This window comes from Dipodomys spectabilis, unplaced genomic scaffold (assembly GCF_019054845.1).
Source record: "Dipodomys spectabilis isolate Male_0828 unplaced genomic scaffold, ASM1905484v1 ptg000096l, whole genome shotgun sequence".
Classification (NCBI taxonomy): Eukaryota; Metazoa; Chordata; class Mammalia; order Rodentia; family Heteromyidae; genus Dipodomys; species Dipodomys spectabilis.
Genome location: NW_024870773.1, coordinates 13,717,223 through 13,735,121, shown reverse-complemented (window position 1 = coordinate 13,735,121; position 17,899 = coordinate 13,717,223). Strand labels below are relative to the sequence as shown.

At 42.6% G+C, this 17,899-nt stretch overlaps 1 protein-coding gene across 3 annotated transcripts in view; it reads left to right on the top strand.

The window, feature by feature from the left end:
• Nucleotides 1-3,015: 3,015 nt before the first annotated feature.
• The window catches only part of Cacnb2 (calcium voltage-gated channel auxiliary subunit beta 2), a 303,237-nt gene continuing 288,353 nt past the window's right edge, over nt 3,016-17,899 (top strand). For all 3 annotated transcript variants that reach the window (XM_042686032.1, XM_042686031.1, XM_042686030.1), the window contains exons 1-2: nt 3,016-3,051; nt 11,229-11,321. In XM_042686032.1, coding sequence (XP_042541966.1) covers nt 3,016-3,051; nt 11,229-11,321 — 129 coding nt within the window. The remainder of the gene's footprint in view (nt 3,052-11,228; nt 11,322-17,899) is intronic.

Below are 17,899 nucleotides of genomic sequence, written 5' to 3'. Positions count from 1 at the left end.
TTCTAGTGTATTCAGATACCAGTCTCTTTGAAAGGAGGAACTTTTGATCACTTTTTTTTGGGGGGGGGGGTCAGTCATGGGGCTTGAACTCTGGGCACTGTCCCTTAGCTCTTCAGCTCAAGGCAAGCGCTCTACCACTTGAGCCACAGTGCCACTTCCAGTTTTCTGGTGGTTAATTGGAGATAAGGGTCTCATGGACTTTCCCAGGCTGGCTTTGAACCTCCATCCTCAGATCTCAATCTCCTGATAGGATTATAGGCAAGAGCCACTGGTACCCATCTTATGCTGTTTTGTGACACATGAAAACAGACCACATGTCAGTCACTCATTCATTTATGCAACAAATGTTTTTTTGCATTGCAGTTAAGTGCAGGACACCATGTTTGCCGCTGGAGTTCCAAAGATGAATGAAACACAATCACTGCTCTCGAGGAACTCTGTCCAATGGTAGAAAAACAAAACAAAACACAGAAACTAAGTGTCCTGTATCCTAACTTACAAGAAATGAATGTCCTCAATCACATTTGAACATGTAATTCAAACTTTATTTGCCCTCTGGCTGTCACTAAAAACTTTATAAAATTATTTTCCAGGTTGTTTTGATACGTTGTGGTCTATCAAAAACGCTGATGAATGATAAAAAATTTTACTTCTCAAATGATCATAATTGAAAGGGAATGGCAAATAAGGATGCCATACAAAAAACATATTTCCCATGGTGGGGGAAATGTATCATCCAATGCAGAGTTGTTTTAAACCCCATTAGAATTCATTAATTCATTAACTCTCTCATCCAACAAGTATGCTAATTAGTTTCTATATACTATTTCTGTACTTAGAAACCCCAAAGGGCTGGTAAATTGCACTTTATTAGTTGTGTTCTAGATGCACAGATATGGTTAGCTTTTTATGTACTGGGGTTTGAATTCAGGATCTGGGCTCTGATGTTTAGCTCCACATCTGGCTTTGTTGTTGGTATTGTTTGTGTATGTGTGGGCTGGTTCTGGAATCTGAACTCCGGTGCTGTCCTTGAACTTTCTTGCTCAAGACTGGCATTCTACCACTTGAACCACAACTCTACTTCCTGATTTTTAGTAGTTAAAATTGGAGAGAAGAGTCCCATGGACTTTTTCTGCCTGGGCTGGCTTCAAACAGTGATCCTCAGATCTCAGCCTCCTGAGTAGTTAGGATTACAGGTGTGAACTATGGATGAGTGCTCAGGGTCACCCATATCTTAAACTACAGCTTCTTAGCTCCCCACTTCCGTGTGTGTGTGTGTGTGTGTTTTAAAGTGGCCACTGACCTTTTAAACAATTGCCAACCCATATTTCAGTGCCTCTATTTAACATTTAGTGAGATATAACTAACAATGGCATTCACACTGGAGGTGAAGAAAACCAATGGCACTTGGGTGAGACCTACCTAACTTTCTAAGCCTACCACAACACCTGCTTTGTTGTTAAGGGCCTGCTTAGGACTAGTGCTTGGTGGCCAGAGGTTTGCAAGAGATAGCTGTTTCAGAGAAGAGCCCAGAAGGAAGGTGGTGCCTACATCACAGTAAAATATGGTAGGAAGGGCAATTGGAAGACATGGCATATATTCCAGAATATACAACTCTTGTTAGAAAGTAGGAGACCTTATGTGTCCGGAAAACTGGTACCAGCAGAGATTGCCACTCAAGTCAAAGTTGTGAAAAAGAAGATGCATCCTGTCATACTAAAAGTTAACCCCCACCACCACACACACCCCAGGAAAATCTGGATTCTTCTAAGCCATTTTATTAAGAGGTTAGGATCTAAAGGAAAGGTTTATTTTGTCCCAAACTTCACAGTAGGATTTCTCAGCCCCATCGAAAAAGCCCAGTTCTGCCCAGCTGAGAAAGCTCCTTGGTGGAGAAAAAAAGGAGTGGGGAGGAGTACAGGAAAACGCGGGGACACAGGTGCGGTGGAGGGGAGGGGGGAGAGTGGGGGGGGGGGAGGGAAGTCCGACCCCGTGCCTTCGGGGTCCCTGGTGGCCGACTGCACCGAGTGTTTTCAATCGCCCGCCGGATCCTTCGTCGAATACATTCATAACGATCAGCCGCGCCGGGGAGGCCCCGGGTCCACCTGAAAACAAGCGGGGAGCCGCGCCAGGGCCGAGGCTGCGATGCCTCGGAAAACTTTCCAAGGCGACGGCGGCGGGGACGGGCTGGGCGCCTCCCCGAGGAACTTTTTGGGGCTGGTGGATTGCGTGTCACTCTCGCTTTCCGACGCGCCTCCCCCCTCCCTCCTTCTCCCCCCTCCCCCTTCCCTCCTTCCCTCCCTCCGGGCGCTCGCACTTGGCGTTTCCACCACCGCGGGCGGAGAGCCCCCTCTCCCCGCCACCCAGCCGCGCCCCGCGCCGCCCGCCCGCCGGCTCCGCGCGCCGCTCGCTTTCACGCACGCGGTCCGGCCGCGTCCCGCGCCCCCCCCCCCCAGCCCCACGCCCCGGAGAGGGGCGAAGAGGAGGCGGAGCAGGGGACCCGCCGCCGGGAGGGCCGGTCGCAGACTTGAGAAGCGGACTGCACCCCCCACTCCCCCCGCCACACCTCCGATTTTTCCGCCAATGGTCCAGAGCGACATGTCCAAGTCGCCTCCCGCAGCGGCGGCCGCGGCGCCCGGGATCCAGATGGAGCCGCTGGAGAGCGGGGCGCCCGGAGCACAGGTAGCGCGAGCGCCGCGCCCTCGGCCGGCTTTGTGAGCCGCCGCGCGCCGCCCCCTGCGTCCCGGCCCCGCCGCCCCGCGCCCGAGCGCCCCCCGCGCCTCCCTCTCCCCGCGCCCGGGCGTGTGTGTGTGTGCGCGCGCGTGCGGGGCGGGGGGACCCGGCCCCCCGGGCGCCGGCCTCCGCCTCGGCTTCCATTCCCCCCCCCTCACCCTCGGCTTCTGCCAAGCAAGTGGGAAAGGGGGCGGGGGAGACCTGCCGGTCCGCCCCGGCGTCTCCCGGGGGGCCGCCGCCCCGCTGGCCTCGCCCCTGCCCGGGAGAGGCGCATGGAGAGCCATGAACCAGGCGAGCGGACTGGACCTGCTCAAGATCGTGAGTCCTGGGGGGGTGGGGGTCAGGGGGTGCGCCGCCCGCGGGGGGGGCCCTCTCCGCCCGGCCCTCTGGAGGGCCCCCCGTGGGGAAGCCGCAGCGCGGGGTGGGGAGGGGAGCGGGGTGGAGGGGGGCGGGCAGGGGTGCGGGGTGCGGAGAGTGGGGGGGGGCAGCTTTTCCGATCTGAGATCCCTGCCCTGGGCACTCGACAAGGTTTGTCCGGAACCCCACTTTCCTACCCACCCCCCCATCCTCCAAGGAGAGAGGAGGCAGCTAGGTGGGAATCAAGAGAAAGTTGTTGTTATTGTGATTATTGTTTCTTTATTGTTCCTCCAGAAAAGGTTAGCCATTTCAGGCAGTTCGGGGATCTCTTCTCCTCCTCTAAAAAGTAATAGCAGTTTGGGGGTGAGGAAGTGGGGGCGGGGGAGGAGGAAGAAGAAGAAGAAAAAGCAATCGTCCTGGCTCTACACCTTGTGAAGTAGGAGATACCAGTTGTGGGCTTTGGACGGTGAGAAGGTGGCACTGACGTCACGCTTTGGCAGGTACAGTTGGGGTGACAGACACCTCTAGATCAGCGTTTATACTAGCGGTGTGGGGGTGGCGCTGGTGAGGACTTGGGGAGTCCCCGAGTCTGGGCTGGTCGGTTGGTTGAGAGGCTAGGGTTACATTTCCTTGCCGCAGAATCGTTTCCTCTTGCTTTAAATGGCCTGGGTTGGCTGATTCCAAGCCTATGTTTGTCCTGTTGTGAATTGTGACTATTATGCCTGCGTGCGCGTATGAACACATACGTGTGTGTGCGCACACAGACACACACACAATACAGCAGCTATGGAGAGCATGCGAGAGGAGCGTGACTGTGGGGTAGGTAGGTAGGGTGTGGGTGCAACCCTTGCCCCCCGGGAATGTTTGCACGTGTCCTCCACCCGCTGTTGTGTTGAAAGTGGAAATGGACTGTATTTTGATACTGGAGCGAGGGCACTTGTGGCTGGGCATCGCTCTGTTGAGCTTTCTTCCATTTAGAGAACATAGTTGGATTCCAGACGGAGAAAGAATGGAGAATCTTAAAAACTTATATAATAGGAAATCTGTCTCTTTGGAGTGGTAAAAAAAGCCAGATTTAATCTGCCTTGACCATGTGGTTTACTCAATAGTTAAGAGTATAGGCTCACACCTGCAATCCTAGCTACTCAGGAAGTTGAGATCTGAGGTTGACAGTTTGAAGCCAGTCCCAGTAGCAAAGTCCATGAGCCTCTTTAAAAAAAAACAAAAAAAAACAAAGACGAAATAAACTAAAGGGGGGGGGGGAGAGAAAAAAGAAATAACTGCAAACAGTATAAAAAAAAATCTTGTTTTCATTTCTTGGAGTTCATTTCTATAAGCATCATTTTATACGGGCGTATTCACATAGCTATTATCTGCAATTAACCACTAAAAGCCGGAAGTGGAGCTGTGGCTTTAGTGATAGGCCACGCTAGCCTTGAGCCAAGAAGAGCTCAGAGACAGCACCCAGACTCTGGATTCAAGCCCCAGGACTGGCACACACACAAGTAACTAGGATCTGAATTCTGGTCCACACAGCTTACATTTGCCTTTATGCCAACCTGTGCCAAGTTAGGCAAGAGTAAAAACTGAATTCAGAGGCCATGGTTATGGAGGTCTTGAGTGTTGATCCAGTAAGGGACTTTTAGAGCTTTTTTTTTTTTTTTAATGTTCCTTGGGGGGATTTTTGTTTGTTTGTTTTTACACTTACAGCCAAATAGAGTGCTTGAATCATTGGAGATGATAGGGTTTACTCCCTTCCCTAAAAGCATGACTGTACTCCAATAAGAGGTACTAATTTCGTTGGTGATTTATTAAATGTGGTAAGTCATCAAACATGTATAACTGGAAGATAGTTTCTTCCTTCAAAGGTTTGATATACCAGTAGCTCCAAGTCTGAAAAATGTACAGCAATGGTATCTCTTAAGTAGAGAAGAGAACTTTGTAAGGCTCATGAGGAGGAAAGGTCACCAGTATTCTATTTTGAGGACTTAGGCAGATCTTCATAGAAGAGGTGGCATTTGATTAAAAAAAAATGCCAGGTGAATGTTTTTGAGAGAGGTGGTAGAGAGCCACACACAAAGCAGTCACCAGATTTAAAAGTGTAATCTACAGCATGCATTCAAAACTCCTACTTTGAAGAGAGTGTGAGAAGTTAGACACTGCATACAATTAGGCATTACACTGACTGGGCAGTCAATCAGAAGCCACATCTTGGAGGCCTCAGAACACTTAGGCAGATAAAATAACCACCCAGCAGGTCCTTTAAGCACCAAACATTTCAAAGGTCAAGCTTGAACAATTAGCAAGTGAGTGCATAGAATCAGGGTAGAATAGGGGAAGAGAGGAATGGATTTTAGATGTGTATAATTCCGGGTGAGGTTTAAATATTTAACCCTTACAACATCTATTCCCTGGCTTTCTCTGCCTTCCCAAAGCAAAAGCAATTTTACCTAAATTGTGTTCATATTACATCCATTATTGTAGGGCAGCATTACTTTGTTTACTTTATCTGCTAACTCCTGACATCAGAGGTTTCTGTGAGCATTGGGAATGCCAGCCATTGTATCTCTGGGCAGAACAGAGTCCAGATAAAATTAAAAGAGGCTGGCTTGCAAGAGAAAGCACTCTTTGCTAAGACACTGGGTAATAGTGATTCTATCTAGAAATAGAATATTCAAGCATTTCTTGTGTTTTCAGAATCCTTTCCCTTTCACCTCAGGATTATATTGCATGCTTTCTATGATGAAAGCAAAAACTATAGATTTACAAATTCTCCATGGTCCTTACAGATATCCTAGCAAAGAGAATTCTGTAATAATGGGTGCATTTCCCCCTCCATCTAGAACTGTTAAAAAAGCAAAGTGGATATATTTCTTAGCGTGAATAGCCACCTCACTAGAAATTCTTAAAAAGTTCTGAAGAAAGAACCTTGCATTACTTTGTAGGTAACTTATTAAAACAGTGCAAACTTGGGCAAGGGCTACCTCCAAAGCCAAACATTCTTGTAGGACTTTCTCCAAACTGGGGATCTGCAAGGTTCATTACAATAGCCCCCAGCTACCTGTGGTTTCTGAGCTCTTGAACTGTGGCCAGTCTGAACAGACTTCAAAAACTTAACACACAATAATGACTATAACACATCCTCAAGGAATAACATTTGAATTCATCACAGGTTGAAGCGATAATATTTTGAGCCTGTTGAGTTCAATGAAATGCAAATACAGAGTCATAATTAATTCCCCCTGTCTGCTGTTTGCCTTTTTTTTTTTCCTCTCAAGCAGTTCTAGAAAAATATCCTTTCCCCAGGTGACTCCTATTGTGATTCTTTTGGAGAGTTTTTGGACAAAGGCCTAGAGAATGGGACACAAGTGACAATGGTAAAGAGGAAATAGACAAGAACCAAGAGCAATAGCTCAGCCCTTTAGGCCTCAGAGATTGTAGCTAGCATCTCCAGTCACACCTGAAAATGGACAGCGAGCATAGGCCCTGTTTGTTTTGCACCTAGCAACCAATCCCAGCTGGTTCTATCTCAGCCTGGCTCACCAGCTGCTTTTCAAGTACTAGTCCTGGCAATATAGCTAGGGCATTTAGCAATACAGGGCACTGGCTATATGCCTGTATCCTTAGAACCAAATCACCACAGTTTGTGTGTGTGTGTGTGTTTTAATTTTGTTTTTAATAGAAACTTCTAGGTCTAAGTTGTAATGGTCAATCTTATATAGTCTCCAGATGTAGCAGTCATAGACCTTGTGCTTTATATTTTGTTAAAAAATCTTTGCTCCTTATTACAGGTCATTTTCCTTTTGAATGCTTATATATTATATATATGTATATGTATATAATATATTTCTGGGGTTGCATAGAAAAAATAGAAGCATGCCAGGAGAATTTCTGAATGTTCTACAAATCTGAAATACAATGTCTGAGTGGTCCTCTTTTTAGTTCTGGTAGTTGTAGTTTCTTTATAGTTTTTGATAGGAACTTTTAACTCCTTTGAATTATATAGAAATGTAGCTCTGGCTCTTTAAGAAAAGCTGAGCCTGTTAACCCCTCAGTGGGAAGTGGCACTCTATGATTTTTGTAGCAGAGAGGCCTGTTTCTTTCAAACTACAGAGAGCTAAAGTTGATTTTGATCTGATTTATAAAGGGAAAGTCTAAAATTCGAAGGGATCAACTTCACTGAGCATGAATGGAGGGGGTGAGAAATAGCCTTAGCACTCAGCTCCCTTTGCTGGAGCTGCCACCTCCCCATCAAGCCCAGAAGAGCTGTCCCCAGGCGGCTGCCCTGACAGCCTTGTTCACCCTGCTGAAGTATCCAGTTGAGGAGTAACTTCAAGAATTCACTAGTACCTTGTGCTTCAACCATTCAGAAATCGGATTTGAATTCCATCTGAAACCATGACTCCTTATTGACTGGGCTTTAAGACAAATCCATTTCTTTAATTATCAAGGAAGGATTTGTGCAAGGCGGATATTAACATCATGCTGAATTTTGAAGATCTTAAATATTGTGTGTGTATTTGCACATGCATGTCTGTTTGTGCGCTACCACTTGAGCCACAGCTCCACTTGCAGCTTGCTTGCTTGCTTTTTTCCCTCTTTCCCTTCTTTTCTCCATCCCTCCTCTCTCTTCCTTCCTTTCTCTTTATTTCTCTTTCCCTCTCTCCTTCCCTCCCTCCCCCCTCCCTCCCCCCCCCTCTCTCTCCCTCCCTCTCCGTCTCCGTCTCCGTCTCCCTCTCCCTCTCCCTCTCCCTCTCCCTCTCCCTCTCCCTCTCCCTCTCCCTCTCCCTCTCCCTCGATCCTCAGTTCTCAGACTGCTGATTAGCTAGGAATATAGGCCTGAGCCACTGAAGCCCAGCTTTTAATATTTTTTTTAAAGGTGAATTTTAGAGAAATCTAGAAGTTTCTGACATCTTAATTTGGTATTTCAGGACAACTAAAACAAATTAGGTGCCTTGAGTTTTCTTTTCCTCTTCACTATACAGACATAATTTGTTTTTATTAAGCTTCATATAGTTAAGGGAATGTAAACAAAGTGGTAGCTTTGTTCCAAGAAGGACTTAGGAAGCTGCCTGTGCCAGCAAGGATCTATGGGGTGGCATATCTCAGGCAACACTCCACTTCGTCCTCCTCCTACCATTCCAAGGGTTGTCTCTGACAGTGAGTGTCATGTACCTAGTGCTGCTAAAAAGTAAAAATTACATTGTTCATACAAGTAGAAAATTAAGGAAACAGTGCTTTATTTCCACATAATATCAACTAAATATTAGGACATTTGAATTTAAATATTAGGACATTTGATCTTATTTTTATTTTCATTTAGAAGATGGTTTGTCTTCTTTTTGTTTCTAATTCCTTCAGATAAAATACTCCCTTCCTTAATTGTGAGTTGGACTCAGTTTTAGATGCTCACTAGCTTAAAGGATACTGGCAGCAGTCTTAATTTTCACTAACTTTGTCTTAAGGTACATAAAAATAGACTTCCCAACTCTACTTGAAATTTTACTTTTTTTTCTCTTGTCAAAAAGAATGTTGTCACTTTGAAGTTTACAAGAAGGACAGTTGGAAAGAGAAATTACTGAATGAGGAAAATTGCAGAATTAGAGTATAATTAAGTGGATCTGTTTTGCTTTTAACAGATGCTATGAAACGCAAGTAAGTTAGCACTTTTCCAAAAGTCACACCTCAACTCAACCTAGGAGGGTACTAGTGGGAGGAGGGTGGAGGAAGATGAGTCTGGTCAAAGTAGATTGTTTGCAGCTATGAAAATAGAACAGCGAAACCTGTTGACATTGGTTTTAGAAGAGGAAGGTAAGATGGGAGGAGAGGGAAGGTTGAGATAGATTGGAATATTTTAATGCATGCGTGGGGAAATGTAGCAGGGAAATACCTCCCTTTTATAACTAATGGAAGCTAAGGAACAAAATCCCCCAAGTGATTGAAAAGATAGTATATATTTTCCTCAAAACTGTCACCAGTTTGCTTGTGATTCATTGTGCTATAGATGTTGTGTGAAAGAGTGGCTTCAGACTGTTGAAAATGGCGATAAATCCATCAGGCATTCACCCTGTAGGAAGCTAAGCTGCCTAAAAATAATGTTTGTAAATGGTATTCCCAGAGGTCTAGAAGAATTAACTCACACTTTTAAATAGGCCCATTTCTTCCCCCCCTCTTTTTTTTTTAAAAATTTCAACAGCCTCCCCTAGGACTAAATATCTTCCTCCTGTGGCTCTTCTAATGTCTGTTGTGTAATTGTGAGGCAGCTGAATAGGAAAACATGTTTATCAGGAGAAAGCTAAAGCAAACAATCACCTAATTGTAACGACACACATTTCCACTCATCTGAAAATGGTACCTGAAGAGAAAGTATTAATGGAGTAACATTATGTTGTCTCTGTTCTGAAAACAAAACAATAAGTATGCTCCTCATGAGGTTAAATGGTATGTTTAACCCAAGTCATCCCCAATTCGTCTAAAGAAATATGACAGGCCTTAAAAAGCCTTTCAGGGTAATAAGTATTTTTCCATATGGAATAATGGAATAACATAGATCTTTTTTAATTTTAGATTTTTTTCAGACCTTATTTTAGCCTTCTCGGGCCTTGTGAAGCATTCTGTCCTTTACCAATAATTGGGAAAGGAAGGGTGTTGATAAAAGAATGTTATTTTTCAACAGTTTACTGAATAATGTTTATGTAAGAAAGAAGAATAAGCTGTGAAGTGAATCTTGTACATTACATTATGAAAGCTGGGCCGAGCTGGTCTTTCCTTTTTAAAAAGTTAATTAAATGCCATGGAAACCCATTTGTATTATATAAACCCCTTAGATACTTGGAAGAGAACAAACATATTTAAAGAAAAAAATTTGCTTTAATATTATACCACTCTCCTGCTGATTACAGATTAATCTAAATTACTCATAACACAAATGTTTGTGATAGATTTCAGCTTGCCTAAGTGTTGCATATATGATGGTTTATGAAGATACTTTTAATTTAAACCTCATGAATGCACCAAACAGCCCAGTAGCATTTTCAAACTATGAATATAGTGACTAAAAATGGGATATTGATTTTGATAATTGGATAAAGTATCTAGAAGCCTGATAATTGTTATGTTTCAGTCTGTCTCCTACTTTCCAATTTTCATGTGTTTGTGTATTTTGAATCCTTACATATGCCCAATCTTATTCCAATGCTCTAAATAAAGTATTCCATATAATATTTAAAATTGCTCTAGGAAGTATAATTTTGTTTAATACTTAATCTCAGTTTTACGATGAGAAAAATAGTTCTGAAAAGGTTTAAGAAATAGGCTGAAAGTCTGCAATAGACAGGACTTTATATGTATTTCACTCTAGACCTCTGTGTCGTTATATTTTTCACTTATAATATATGCAATAATTTTATACTTAGCATTATACATGGATTGGTGAAGAAATAAGTTCATTTGTACATATTTGTGCTTGACTCAATTCTTTATTCTTAATTATTTTTAACTTTGATTTCTTGTTCTTAAATGCTTCCCTTTCCTCTTTTCCTTTTCTTCCTTCAGTTCGTTCTTTTCTTTTTTCTTGTACTAGGGAAAGCATAGTTGGCAAGCACTTTGCCATTCAAGATTTCCCCTAGTCTTTTAAAATGCCTTCATGCTTGCTTTTCTTTCTTTCTTTTTTGGTGGCAGACTTGGAGTTTTTGCCCAAGGCTAGTGTTCTACCACTTAAGCCACAGCTCCACTTCTAGTATTTTGGTAATGGAGATAAGAAGCTCATGGACTTTTCTGCCCATGCTGGCTTTAAACCATGATCTTCAGGTCTCAACTTCCTGAACAGCTAGGATTACAAGCGTGCGCAACCAGGGCCTAATTTAAATGCCTATATTTTGAATGCTTTTTCTTCCGTGGCTTTTGCCTCTTGGCTTCTAATCTATTTGCAAATGCTGTGAATTGTTTCAATGCATTAGTTATTAAATGCCTTATCTAAAAACTTTTTTCCATATAGACTGATTTTCCAGTGTTTTCTGTACAATGGCAGTTTATTGTGCATTTACAGCCTGTCTTGTTGTATAGAAGTAGCCTGGATTCTCCTTGTACAAAGGTCTAATAATAATCTGTTCTCCCCTTTATTTTTTTATTTTTTGTAGTCCTATGGAAAAGGAGCCAGAAGGAAGAACAGATTTAAAGGATCTGACGGAAGTACCTCCTCTGATACTACCTCAAATAGTTTCGTTCGTCAGGTAGGAAAGCTGATTTACGTTTCCAGAAGTATATTTAAGACGAAATTCATTTTTTAAAGTAGTTTTAAACTCTCATCCTTAAGATCCATTGAGTATTGCTTGACTTGAACTTTGGAGCCAACCTTGTACGGTCTTATGTCCTAATGAAAATATTTGTATTTTAAGTGAACGTTGGAGGGATAATTACAGTTCCTTTTCTGGCAGGTCGAGAAAAGTCAGGGGTAGAATTCATTACCATGGGTTTCTTTGTAGCAGAATAACAGAAGTGCTTTGGGAATATTACAGTTGTTTTGGTTGTTTGTTTGTTTTTGGATTTGGGTGGTTCTTTGGAGAATGAGGTGGAGATATGGTGGTTGTCCTTGCTTGAGTTTTCTTCTTTGCTTTTGTTTTTGGATTTAGACTGAGCCAAGCACATGGTCTTGAGTGGTTGACACATTGAAGGTTAAAATAGAGTGATGAGATGTCATTGAATAAGTGGCTGTCCATGGAGACAAAGCTGTAGTCTTCATTTCTGTTATACTGTGGTATATTCCTGCGACCATCCCATAAACAGATGTTTCAAGTTCAATCACACAACAGATAAACACTCTTTTTATGGTTCCAGAAGGGCCTTTGAGTCCCAGAGGAGCGTATAGACAGCCAGGTCCCTAAGGACTGTGGTGATCTGTGAAATCTCATGAAATGCATACATGCATCTTGATCTCTCTCCTCATGGTGGAGAGTAGGGGATGGAAGAGTTGAAGAGAACCTCTTTCTTGCCTAAATGATGACCATTTCTGGCCAATTCTCTCATTGATCATTTCCTCTCTCTGTCTCTCTCTCTGTCCTTCTGTCCTCTGGCCTTCTGTCTCTCTTTGTGCTAGTACTTTGGGGGTCATGCTCTTGCTTGACTTGTCACTTAAGCCACATTCCACTCTCTTTTTTTGTTGTCTTCATTTGTTTTTGTGGTTAACTAGAGATGAGAGTCTCACAGGCTTTTGTGACTGGGCTGCCTTTGAATTGGGATCCTCAGATCTTAGCCTCCTAAGTAGGATGACAGGTGTGATCCTGTAATACCTTTCTATTGGTGACAACTCATTCTCTGGATATGGAGAGTTTTTCAACTGGGAAAACTGTCTAAATAGCACATTCTTTGGGATGTCACTTTTACAAATTGCTTTTCTGGGTTCTTCACCAGGACATTAGTTTGTTGCCAGAAGGGTCTGCTATAAATCCTTTTTGAGTTTTGGATTTATTTGGAGGGGGAGGAGGGAGAGATTGGTTCTACTTCCATCTCTCCCTATGTTCATTGAGTCTGCTGGTGGGCCTCTTCTAGTGTTCTGTGTTCTGTTCACAGCTGTTTACTGCTCTATACTGGTTTTTTTTTTTGTGTGTGTATGTAGACAGAGCTCTTCCTAGTCACCAGTTCCCCCATAGCTGCTGAGAACCCCAGTAGTATATGTCTGGGGAACTTTCAACTGGAACAATGTTGGTCCTGGTCTAGGCCAATTATAGATTGTTTTGGTTGCAGGAAAAGCTAGACGATGAGAATGAGTGAAGCAGTAAGATGGTGTTTGCTAAGAATCTTTGGGAATGAAAAGATGAAGCAAGAGACACCTGCTTACAGCAATGTTCCGATGGTATTTCTGGGCAGAGGGTCCTGGGAAGACTGTGAGAGGTGCCCAGGATATGCGTACTGTGGTCTGACAGTTTCCTGGGCACAACAGGTGTCATGATTCTGGGGTGAGTTTAGGGCTCGAAGACATTGTCACTTAGGGAAGTCTGTCGAAGGAAGTCACCCAGGAGCTTTGCCATTTTAGCATTCATATTTCTTCTGCCTCAGAGACAAAGGAAGTTGCCCTTGGAAAATGTAACCCCTACCACTTATATCCAGGCTGAATTTTGGTGGAGGTAGAGAAGAAAAGATTGTTTCTTGGTCCCCATAGCTCTGGCAATTCAGAAATGATGCCAGGAAGCTGGCTGACAGGTCATGAATTGGAAGCAGAGATGTTTCAAGGTAGAAAGATGCAATGAAGTTAATGGCATAGAGTCCACTGTTGTTTATGTGAGTTCTTTAAAAATTTTACTGAGCTGGGTGGTTGATGCCTGTAATCCTAGCAGCTCAAGAGGCTGAGATCTAAGGATCAGTGTTCAAAGCCAGCCTAGGCAGAAAAGTGAGATAGACCCTTATCTCCACCAAAAAGCCAGAAGTGGAGTTTTGGATTAAGTGGTAGGATGCCATTCTCGAGCAATAAAAGCTAAGGGAGCTGGGCTCCAGTGGCTCACATCTGCAATCCTAACTACTCAGGAGGCTGAGATCTGATGATCTTGGTTTGAAGTCAGTTGGGCAGAAAAGTCCCTGTGAGACTCTTATCTCTAGTTAACCACTCAAAAACTGGAAGCAGACCTGTGACTCAAAGTGGTAGAGCATTAGCCTTGAGAAAAAAGAGCTTAGGAAGTGTTCTTAGACTCTGAGTTCAAGCCCTATGAACGACAAAATTAAAAGCAAAAACACTAAGGGACAGTACCCAGGCCTCCATTTCAGAATCTTTAGGAAGAATGCATGTAAAGATAAGAAGTTATCTGCTTTTTGACTTTATTACTTATAAGACAATAAGATCATCAGCATTATAATTTTTCACTAGACTTTAGGATTCTTTTGTGTGTGTGGGCCTCCTGTTTGTTTGGCTAGTACTATTGCCACTTGAGCCATACCTCCAGGTTGACTTTTTGCTGTTATACTTTGGAGATGGAGTCTAGCAAATTTTTCTGTCCCTGTTGGCCTAGAAGTGAGATACTTTGGATCTCAGTCTCCTGAGTAACTAGGATTATAAGTGTGAGCCACTTGTTCTTGTTTGTATGAGGATTTTTCATTTTGGTGCTGATCCTGGGGCTTGAACTCAGGGCCTGAGTGCTATCCCTGAGCTTTTTTTGCTCAAGGCTAGTTCTCTACCACTTGAGCCACAGCTCCATTTCAGGGTTTTTTTTAAAGTAGTAATTTATTGGAGATAAGAGTCTTATGGACATTCCCGCGTGGGCTGGCTTCAAACCACGAACCTCAAATCTCAAGAGGAATTAGGATTGTAGGCATGAGCCACTAGCACCTAGTGGTTGTATGAGAATTTTAAAAACCAACCTTTCCTTTTTCCCTCAAATGTTGCGCAAATTTCTCAGTTGGTGTCACAATTTCAACCATATTCCACCATACTTGTTGGTGATGAAGAAAATTGGAGTTGGAAGAATATTTTGTCTTTTCTCATATAAAATTCAAAAACCATACTTTTGGCGGAGCCTTCTGAAAGCCTTCCTTCTTTACAACAAAAGATGATAAACAGAGATGAGCTTGAGCATGAATCACCTATAGCCTGTGGGTTTTTTGATGTATATGTGCTGGTCCAGGAGATTGAACTAAGTGCCGGGGCACTGTTTCCAAGCTCAAGGCTCCTTGAACTACCACCACATCTGTTTTTTTTGGTAGTTAATTGGAGAGAAGAATCTCACAGACTTTTCTGTCTGGGCTGGCTTTGAATCACAATCCTCTGATCTCAGCCTTCTTAGTAGTTTGATGATAGGCATGAACCACCGGCACCAGGGCTGTTGCATTGTTTCCAGGGTGACTGGCTGATGTGGTCCCAGAATGGCTCATATTGACCTTGAGGGGAAGTTGGGCACATACACAAACCCTGGCTTTAAGTTAGGCTCCTACGGAGCCATTTCCAGGCTGTTGAGGCCTTTGCTTTATAAGCAGATATTTCCATTTTAACCGATGCTAGGAAGTATTAACACAACTTTGAGGCACGGTAAATAGAATTCATGGATTCTGTTGTTCATATTGTTTATGTACTAAAAAGGTATTTGTGACTATCTTGGGCTGTTATGTAGATAATTATAGATACCAGGGTGGTCTTTGATTGTAGTCTCAACTCTGTCTTTGGCTTTGCGTTGTGAGCAGATGAGTGAATGAGACTACTACTGTCACTGTAACTCTGGAAAAGCTGCAATCCTTAAACCCTTTGCATTTAGTACTTTGCATAATTAATAGTCTACTAGGTGGAAAAGTTTTCTTCTAACTTAGATCTTTCTTCCCAACTTCATTAAAAAAGCAAAGAAAAATCCCTAAGTTCTATTGGTTAGAAAGAAGAAAAAGCAGCAGTTCCTATGTGGATAAATTAGGTTTTTTTTGTTGTTGTTGTTTGTTTGTTTGTTTTGGTGCTGCCCTGGTGTTTGAACCAAGGGCTTGGGTCCTGTCCCTGAGATTGTTTTTGCTCAAAGCTAGCATTGTACCACCAGAGCCACAGCTGCACTTATGGCTTTTTTTTTTTTTTTTTGGTGATTCCTGGGAGATGAGTCTTAAAGACTTTCCTACCTGGGCTGGCTTGGGACCTCAATCCTCATATCTCAGTCTCTTGAGTGGCTAGGATTACAAGAATGAGCCACTGGCACCCAGAGGATAAATTAGTTTACTGGAAGGAAATAGGTGGGATAAACAGCAGCAAGGCTGGCCTGGCATTGAAGGGTAGAACATTTGTGCTGTTCTTTTCCAGTGATTGTGCAAGAACTGCTAACTGTACAAATTCTTTGATATTGCCAAGGTCAAGGGAAACTATGTACATCTGCAAATAACGTCCTGGACATCAAAATTAAAGCAACTCTGGTGGGCGTAGATGGGAGCAGTGTTCTTATTTAGCCTGATCTGTCTGTCTGTCTGTCTGTCTGTCTGGCCTTTCCTCTTTTCCTTCTTTCTTTCAGCTTCTGTTATTTTTTTCTTTTCTTCCTTCTCTTAAAGTCACGTGATCTCCTTGGCTACCCTGATGTACCTGGCAGTTTTCCTAAGAAGAACACCAAATGCTAAGGAGAGAAGTTGCCAGTTGTGCTTTATTTTGATGATTTTCCAGCATGGTCACTTTTCATTGAGAGCCCACGGTCATCTGAGCTCTCCTATACCACTTTGCCATGTATGGTGAACGCTGGCCAACTGTTTGGCTGCATCCCTGAGCCTCAGAGAGTGACCTCTGTGTTGCAAAGTTAAGTCTGAGGATTCAGTATCATGTTCTTGGAACTTTTAAGTCCAATTATTCTTTGTGGTAAAGCAGAGAAGAACTCCTCAGCAGCTGATGTGAAGTTTTTGCTCACCGACATATGTTGTGGTTGTAACGAGATGATCCTGTAGCTTCTAAGGGCTTCCAGAATACAAATCAGGATGACAAAATGGAATGAACCAAATATTTCACAGAAGGCTGCCTGACACTTTGAGAACATGGTATTCTAAACAAATTCCACTGTCTCCCAGTACCATGTTCTGCTGCTTTTTTGGATCTTTTGTATTAGTTCAGATTGGCTTTAAATATGAACGATTAATCACAGCGACACACGGTCTATTTTTTAGTTTTGTTTTGCAAAGGCAGATTAAACTGTGATAATGATTACAGAATCCAGACCTGTGTAGACTGATATGTTTAAGGTTGGATAAATCTCTCAGCCCTTAAATACTGGCTTGTTGCCTTCTTAGACTGAAATTGTCACAAACACAACTATAAATAACAAGGTGGTAGATTTAGTGCTGCTGTGGTTTCCTGTAAATGTCTTCCTATCTTTCTAGACATTCACGTGGATTTTGTGAATGGCAGAATCTGTTTTGTGTTCTCTCAACAACTTTTTATAAATATGTCAATATAAAAATGTTTACCTTTTCAATGAAAAATCAACTGTTAAGAGTATTTTACAAAGAATATTTTACTTTTTGTCCCTTAGATGTATGTATCTTACACAGCATTAAATCAAAATTTAGAATTTGTACTTTAACAGTAATTAAATTTAACTGTGTCCATGTGAACATAATTTTTGTAGGAGTGCAAGGGTAGGGTTGCATAAGCAATCTTCCTCATTAGTGTCGATTTTTATGTATTTGGAATGAGAATCCTGTCCTGAATTAAGTTCTCTATTATTTTGTGGGTTAAATATGTATCCGGGTGGGGGGAGAATTGTTGCACTGGGATAAATATATCACTTTAAAACCAAGAATTATTTTTGCAGGTGATCTTTATTTTCTTAGACTCACAGATTGTTTGGAATTATAGTTTCCATCAAAACCCTGTTTTCTTCTATTTTTAATCATTGTCTGTTTGGCTAAGCCATGTGAAGTCATAGAATTCCCACACAGTGATTTTTAAATTATTAAATGTACTATTCCCATGAGAATAATTTAAACCTTCTTCAGCTAATCTCACATAGAGCAACTAGTAAGTGTGGCTAGGGAAAGTTTCATTGAGCACTGACCTGACCACAAAGGGTATGTTTCCATTAAATTCTAAACTTTTCGGAGTCTTGCTGAAGATCAGTTACTTGTTTGAATTATTCATTTTTTTGTTCAGGTGAGCTATCTGAGGTACTAGTGTAGTAGAAGCTGGAATTAGTTCTGTCTTCTCTACCTGAGAATGTTGTTGATTCCTGTCCCTATTGGTTTGTTTCTGGAAATTTTCACCTTGGATGGTTGTCAGATGCCAAAGAAGTTCATTTTTGAGTGGTGTGTGTGTGTGTGTGTGTGTGTGTGTGTGTGTGTGTGTGTGTTTTGCTTATGTCTAAAAAGTTCAGTATGGTTT